The sequence below is a fragment of the Elephas maximus genome, chromosome 22 (assembly GCF_024166365.1).
Source record: "Elephas maximus indicus isolate mEleMax1 chromosome 22, mEleMax1 primary haplotype, whole genome shotgun sequence".
Lineage (NCBI taxonomy): Eukaryota > Metazoa > Chordata > Mammalia > Proboscidea > Elephantidae > Elephas > Elephas maximus.
In genome coordinates this window covers 25,774,076-25,781,003 of record NC_064840.1, presented here as the reverse complement: position 1 = coordinate 25,781,003, position 6,928 = coordinate 25,774,076, and the positions used below count along the sequence as shown (strand labels likewise).

Here is a 6,928-nt window from a genome sequence, read left to right as displayed (position 1 = left end):
GGCCCGCAGAGGGGCTCTCTGGGAGCCCAGAACGCCTCCCTGGGGAGCCCACCTCCCGTCCCGACCCCACTGGTGTGGATGTGCCGCTGCCCCCTGGAGTACCATGACCGCAGGATGACCTCGGCTGAGGCAGCGGCAGGGGTTGGTGGTGCCTGGGCTGCTGGGCTCCCTGAGTGGCCCCTCGGCAGCCCCCAGGCCCTCAGGTTGCCTGGCCAAGCAAGGGTGGCCATGGCGGCACTTGTGTGGCTACTGGCAGGAGCCAGCATGTCAAGCCTCAACAAGTGGATCTTCACCGTGCACGGCTTTGGGCGGCCCCTGCTGCTGTCCGCACTGCACATGCTGGCAGCAGCGCTGGCATGCCACTGGAGGGCACGGCGCCCCTTGCCAGGCCAAACGCGATGCCGAGTGCTGCTGCTCAGCCTCACTTTTGGTACTTCTATGGCCTGTGGCAATGTGGGCCTGAGTGCCGTGCCCCTGGACCTGGCACAGCTGGCCACCACCACTACTCCACTGTTCACACTGGCCCTGTCAGCGCTGTTGCTGGGCCGTCGCCACCACCCGCTGCAGTTTGCAGCCATGGGCCCACTCTGCTTGGGGGCCGCCTGCAGCCTGGCCGGAGAGCTCCGGGCACCCCCAGCTGGCTGTGGCTTCCTTCTGGCAGCCACCTGCCTCCGAGGCCTCAAGTCCGTTCAGCAGAGTGAGTGCCTGGGTCACTGGTTGGGGAGGTGGGGCAGGCTGGGTGTGTGGCTTGGGTGGCCCTGTCAGAGGTAGCGCAGTTAATCCATTTTACAAATGAGGAAACCAAAGCTCATGGCTTTGGAAGAGGCAGAAACTGAGGTTCAGAAAGTTCCAGGCCCCAAACTTAGGCTCTGAAGGCCTAACCAGTATTTAATAATAGTCACCAGATCTGTGTCCCGTGTGTTGTCACGCTCTTTATCTCATTGGATCGCCACACTGTGCCCTAATTGAGGCAAGTGTTATAATATTCCCATTTTACAGAGAGCTGAAGGGGCTTGCCTTTGACCATGTGGCTAGTGAGCAACAGAGACAAGACTAGAACCCAGGTGGTTGGACTCCATACTGTCCAAGTGATGGGTTGTAAGTCTGTGAAGCCCAGAGGGTGGCCTGGGCTTGGACCAGGGAGAGAGTAAGAGGGTGAGGCCTTTGAGTTGGACTTTGGAAGGCAAGGGGTTTGTTTAAGTCTGGGAAGGGCTGGTGTTTACCAGGAGCTATTGGGTTTTTATAGCATGATAGGCCTGATGCTGGGTGTTGATCTTGAGTTGTCATGACCTTCATCCCCATTTTACAGATGATGGAACTGAGACCTAGAGAGGTCCTGTGATTTGCCTAGGGCCATGTGGCTCCTAGGGACTTGAAGCCTGGTCCTGAAGCTCTGGAGCCCGGCTCTGATGAAAGGGGACAGGTTGGGGTCAGGCAGAAGGTAGGACCGAGTCTCAGGCCTAGACCCTGCTAAATCTCTCTGCCTGAGGGTGGAGACTGTCTTCCCTCCTGCCCTGTTGAGGGGCTTCTGAGTCCCAGCCTAGCCAGATCCCACCCTGTCTCTGCCTCAGTCCAAGGGAGACATGGAGGAGGCCATGGTGGGGAAGCGTGGTTTCCAGCCACACCTTTGCTCAGACTTGTTGAGCAACCTTGGGCAGGTCGGGTCTTGCCCTGGCCTCAGTCTCCCCATCTGCTCAGTGGAGGCAGGTCTTTGTTGATGGAGGGGCTTCTTGCCCTTCCTTTCTCCTGGATCTGAGATGCTGTGACCTGGGTGTGGGAGAAGGAAATGGGGGCTGGGCTGGGTCTGAGGCAGCTGGTGGCCGATGTCCTGCCCTGCCCTGGCATCTTCTGAGCTGGAACCTGAGGCCCTGTCCCCATCCTCCTAGGTCCTGAGGCAGGGCCAAAAGCCAGTTCTATTTTTGCTCTCAGGTTACATGAAAGCTGAGGACTGAGCTCTGGGCGTGAGTTGGCAGTGGGAAACCTGACCCACTGGGGCCCTCCTGGGCAGGGCCTGAGCATCCCTTGCCTAGGGCCCCAGGCAGCCTCAGATGGCAGGAGGGCTGTGGCCAGTCAGGCTCAGGCACACTAGCACAGAGCAATAGGAGCCAGGCATCGGGCCGTTTCTTGGCCTCTGCCAGCTGTCTTCTTCCCTCCAAGTCTCAACTGGCCTGTCCCCTAAGGCAGGTCTGGTAGGGTGCCTACTCCAGGCTCCCATAGCACTCTCTGCTTCCCCCATCCCAGCTCCAAATGCCCTGTATCATACTTATTTGGCTACTTGTCTGCCTCCCAACAGACAGGAGCTCCAAGAGGGTAGAGACTGGCTTTAGGGCATCTCTAAGTCCCCAGTACCCAGCACGAGGCTTGGCACAGGGCAGATACTCCTTAAATGGTGGCTTTACTAATGGCTCTGACAATGGATTGGCAAGCTGGCTAGGCTGCATGGCTGGGGCTGCTAAGAAGGGAGGTTAGAAGACTGGAGGCCCCACCAACACAAATGGGAACCTGGCAGAAATGGTCAGGAACCGGCTAGAGCCAGGGAAGATGTGGGTTTAGGACAAGTGGAAGCTTCTACACCAGAGGCTCCAGGAGAGGCAGCAGGACCAAATTCAGACTACAGTGGAAATGGCTGATGCCAGCTGCTTTCCTGAGAGTAGACTCATTGGAGCCAGGGATGGGGGAAGAGAATCCAGGGAGGGGAGAGATCAGGCAGCCATGGGCAGGGCCAGCAGCTTCCTTCTTGCCTGGGCTAGTTGTAGGCCCAGGGGGACTCTCTGAGGAGAAGGAGTGATGCCCCTTCCCACTGAGAGGCTGAGGAGCGGGGTGCCAGCTTGCTTTCTGGGAGGACCTTATTCTCAGCTATATGCACCTGTGGCAGAGAGCAACCTGACCCCCAATCCTTGTCCTCTGAGCTCTCAGGCTGGAGGGGAAGATGCCCTCAGAAGTAGAGGTCACAGTGGCTCATGGGAAGCACCAGAGCCAAGGTGGGCATGGGTGTGGTCGGGTGGTTGCTTCTTCCTGGGGAGATACGAGAAGGCTGCCTAGAGGAGGAGGCATGGAGTGATGACAATAACAATAATGTAGTAATAGCAGCAGACACTGAGCCATCACTGTGTGCCCACACCATGCTCAGCTCTTCCTAAGGACAGAGTAGGAAAGGGCGTTCTGCAAACAGGAAGTGATCTGTGCCAGGGCACAAGGCATCAGCCAGCAGGAGCAGTTTGGTGGATTATGGCAGCTGCTCATGTGAGTAATTACCGCGGGGCACCAGGCCCTGTTTTCAGCACCTCAAATGCCCCTGTAAGGGGTGTGCTGCACTCTCCCCATTTTATGCATGGGAGGCTAAGGCCGGGAGATGGTGCCTTCTCTAATGTCAACATATCTAACAGAGGAACAGAGAGGGGATAAGTCAGTAGCAAGGGGAACAGTCGGCTGTTTGTCTACATGTACCAGAAATTTGGGCATGTTCAGATGAGGAAACAAAAAGGCCTTCCAAGAGGGAGACATTGAAATTGGGTGTCATGGGGGATGGCAGGAGAGTGGTCACCGAGGAGCCAGGATGACAGGCTGCCATTTGGGGCCTGGAGTGGGCCTACGTCACCCCTGGCAGAGGACCACTCTCCTTTCCCCAGGCTGCAGGGAGGGGAGGGGAGGACTGGGTGGGATGCAGAGCAGGTTGCAAGGGGCTGGGTGGGGAGGCAAGGCCCTTCCTGCCTGGCTATCCTGCAGAGAGTGCAATCTGCCAAAGGTGAGGTTCCCCTGAAAACACCAATGCTTTCTTATGACTGGTCTTTGAACATGCAGGCCACCGGCAGCTCATAACGGTGCTAAATTTGGAAGCAAATGAGCAGGAGGCGTTCCAATTATCTGTTCGTTTCTAGAAATGCTTGAGCCTGAGGGACTGTTGCCTAGAGAACAAAGCCAAAACATAAGAATGAAATCGAGAAAGAAATGAAATTTCCTATTCTAAGCATAGCCTATGAGTAAGCATCTCCATGGCTATTAGGAATGTGTGTGTCAGAAGATGCTGGGAGCCCGCCCTGGGAGGAAGCCTGTATTAGTTACTCATCCCTTGCCACTAAAACTTAGATAAGAGCTCTGTTTGTCTTTGCTGATGGGGGCTACTTCCTTTTTGAACTGGCCAGGTGGTAACATATTTATATACACGCACACATACACATGCACACGTGTGCACACACATGCACACAGATGGCACACACTTGCACATATGAAGGTGGCAGGATCCTCTCTTTCCTTACAAAGCTAAAAGGTTTCCTCTTAATCCTGGATTCATCTTGACAAACAGTGCTAATAGCAAAAGACGCTGCTATCAGTTACAACCAGTGAACGATAGCCAAGCACAAACAATGCCTTTCTTATTCCCTTGTCATCCCGATGGTCACAAGTGAATGAAGCAATGGATGGACTCACCATTTTGGCTCGAACAATTATTTTAAAACTCTCTCTTTTTAATTTAAAGGTCACATGGCTAGTAAGTGGCAAACTGGCCCCCTCTGCTGGCCTGTTGTTGCTGTGGTGCTGGGAGCTAGGGTGTGAAGTCCTGGTGGGTGTGACAAGGGGTCAGGCCAAGAAAGGTGGATCAGCGCCAGTTGGTGCTGGACCTTGAAAGCTGAGCTGAGAACAAGGACTTTTGTCTCCAGGGTCTGGGGAGCCCCTGAAGGCTTTTCAGCAGGGGAAAATGCTGCAAATAGGTTATTGCTTCAGCCTGTGGGAGGTGGTTTGAAGTAGGTGATAACAGATGGATTTATTTTAGTTACTTAGTTATTACATTTGCTGAGCACTTAGCTTATTAAGTCCCTGGGTGGTGCAAATGGTTAAGAGCTCATTGCTAACTGAAAGGCTGAAGGTTCAAGTCCACCCAGGGGTGCCATGGAAGAAAGCCCTGGTGATCTATTTCCAAAAACTTAGCCACTGAAAACCCTACCGATCACAGTTCTACTCTGACACACATGGGATCGCCGTGAATCAGAACTGACTCAAGGGTAACTGATGTTTCTTTGTTTTAGTTTTTACCTTATTAAATAGGTCCCTAGGTGATACAAACAGTTGTGCCCGACTGCTAACCTAAAGGTTGGCAGTTCAAATCCACTGAGCGGTGCTACAGAAGAAAGTACTAGTCAACTATTTCCATAAGGATTACATCCAAGAAAACCCCATGGGGCAGTTCTACTCTGTAACACATAGGGTCACCACGAGTTGAAATCGAAGCAGTGGCCATGGGTTTGGGGTTTTTTTTTGGTTATCTTATTAAGGGCTTTATGTATGTTATCTTTTTAAGTCTTTATAACAACCCTGTGTATTAGGTTTTATTATTACTCAACTGTGCAGATGAGGAAACCGAGGCTCACGGAGGTTAAGTACCTCACCGAAGCCCAGGTCACAGCTAGTACAGAGTGGACACAGGTCACTATCTCAGGGGTCTGGCTCCAGGTGCTTGACTATCATGGTGTATGTAGGAAGCTAAGGGCTACCTGGGGCGGGGAGCCACGAACTCTGCCAAAGAGCCTGAGAGGAGAGGCCATGCGGGTGGGTCATCCATGTCAGCCGCATGGGGGTTTGTCTTCCCCACTGCTTGCTGATGGCCACTATCCTGGTTGCAGGTGCCCTACTGCAGGAGGAGAGGCTGGATGCAGTGACCCTGTTGTACGCCACCTCGCTGCCCAGCTTCTGCCTGCTGGCGGGTGCAGCCCTGGTGCTGGAGGCTGGCGTAGCCCCGCCACCCACTCCCACTGACTCCCGCCTCTGGGCCTGCGTCCTGCTCAGCTGCCTACTGTCTGTGCTGTACAACCTGGCCAGCTTCTCCCTGCTGGCCCTCACCTCCGCCCTCACCGTCCATGTCCTGGGGAACCTCACCGTCGTGGGCAACCTCGTCCTGTCCCGGCTCCTGTTTGGCAGCCACCTCAGCACCCCCAGCTATGTGGGCATTGCACTCACTCTTTCTGGAATGTTCCTTTACCACCACTGTGAGTTTGTGGCCTCCTGGGCTGCCCGCCGGGGACTGTGGTGGAGGGACCAGCCTGGCAAGGGTCTTTGAGACCTGAGAGAGCTCCTGGGCCACCTGCGATAGTGCTGGCCTGAACCCGACCTTGGCCAGTGGCCATGGGAGAAGTGGAGAGCAGGCAGCTGCAAATACTGGGACTACAGGAGGAGAGGCACCTTCTGGAAGGGCAGCCTTGGCGACTGGAATGGGGACTCCCAGAGAGGCCTCCTCTCACCCTGCCTCCTGTGCCCCATCACAGACTCACCACTGGATGGTGCATCCACGCCTGGCATGGTTACTGTGCTTGTCAGAGTAATTATTATGATGACTATCGACTACTTTGCTGAACACTGCTGGCCAAATTTGGAAAACCTCAACATGTTACAATGACGACGACAATTCTTGGTGGTTACACAATCCCTCCCTAGGCGGGGAGGCAGCTGGGGGGCCCAGGTAGGGCTTCTTTGCTGCTGGGCTCTCCTCAGGGAGTTGGAGTAGTCTGCGCCAACTCTAGGCAGCTGCTGCGGCCTCATCCTGGGCCCCCCAATTTTGGGTCTTCCGTCCTCAAATAAACTATTTTTGCTTGTATACTTGTGTCACTCGAGGTTACAGCCAAGGGAATAGGGAGAGTGGTGGGCCCACCCACCCACGCAGCAACTAGGACATCCTCCCATGCCCACCACGGCCTGTCCAGGCCCCCACCTGCATCCCCATTATCTTTAAAATACCTCTGCTGGCCAGGCCTTATTCAAGGGGACCCATTGCCATAGCTTAGGAGCATGGCCAGGAGGGGCCTTGCAGGGGAGCCGGGCTCCCATGTAGAGACTCTGGGACATGAGTCCCAACCCCCAGGGTTAGCCTAACTCCTTTGTGACCAGCTGTCAGACCTCAACTTTGTCACCTCACCTCTCAGCCTTCACTTAGCTCTAT

The 6,928-nt window shown here is 54.9% G+C and overlaps 1 protein-coding gene across 1 annotated transcript; it reads left to right on the top strand.

The window, feature by feature from the left end:
• Positions 1–78: 78 nt before the first annotated feature.
• SLC35E4 (solute carrier family 35 member E4) lies at positions 79–6,602 on the top strand. The gene is made up of 2 exons (XM_049866579.1): positions 79–697; positions 5,619–6,602. The coding sequence occupies exons 1-2, from the start codon at positions 79–81 to the stop codon at positions 6,050–6,052; spliced, it is 1,053 nt and encodes a 350-aa protein (XP_049722536.1). The 3' UTR covers positions 6,053–6,602.
• Positions 6,603–6,928: the final 326 nt, after the last annotated feature.

What these genes read in the sequence shown, in the direction of transcription:
- SLC35E4 (XM_049866579.1), top strand. Translation starts at nt 79, where the DNA reads ATGTGCCGCTGCCCCCTGGAGTACCATGACCGCAGGATGACCTCGGCT. An exon ending in CCTCAAGTCCGTTCAGCAGA is followed by an intron (nt 698 to 5,618) that starts GTGAGTGCCTGG and finishes TCCTGGTTGCAG; the next exon opens with GTGCCCTACTGCAGGAGGAG.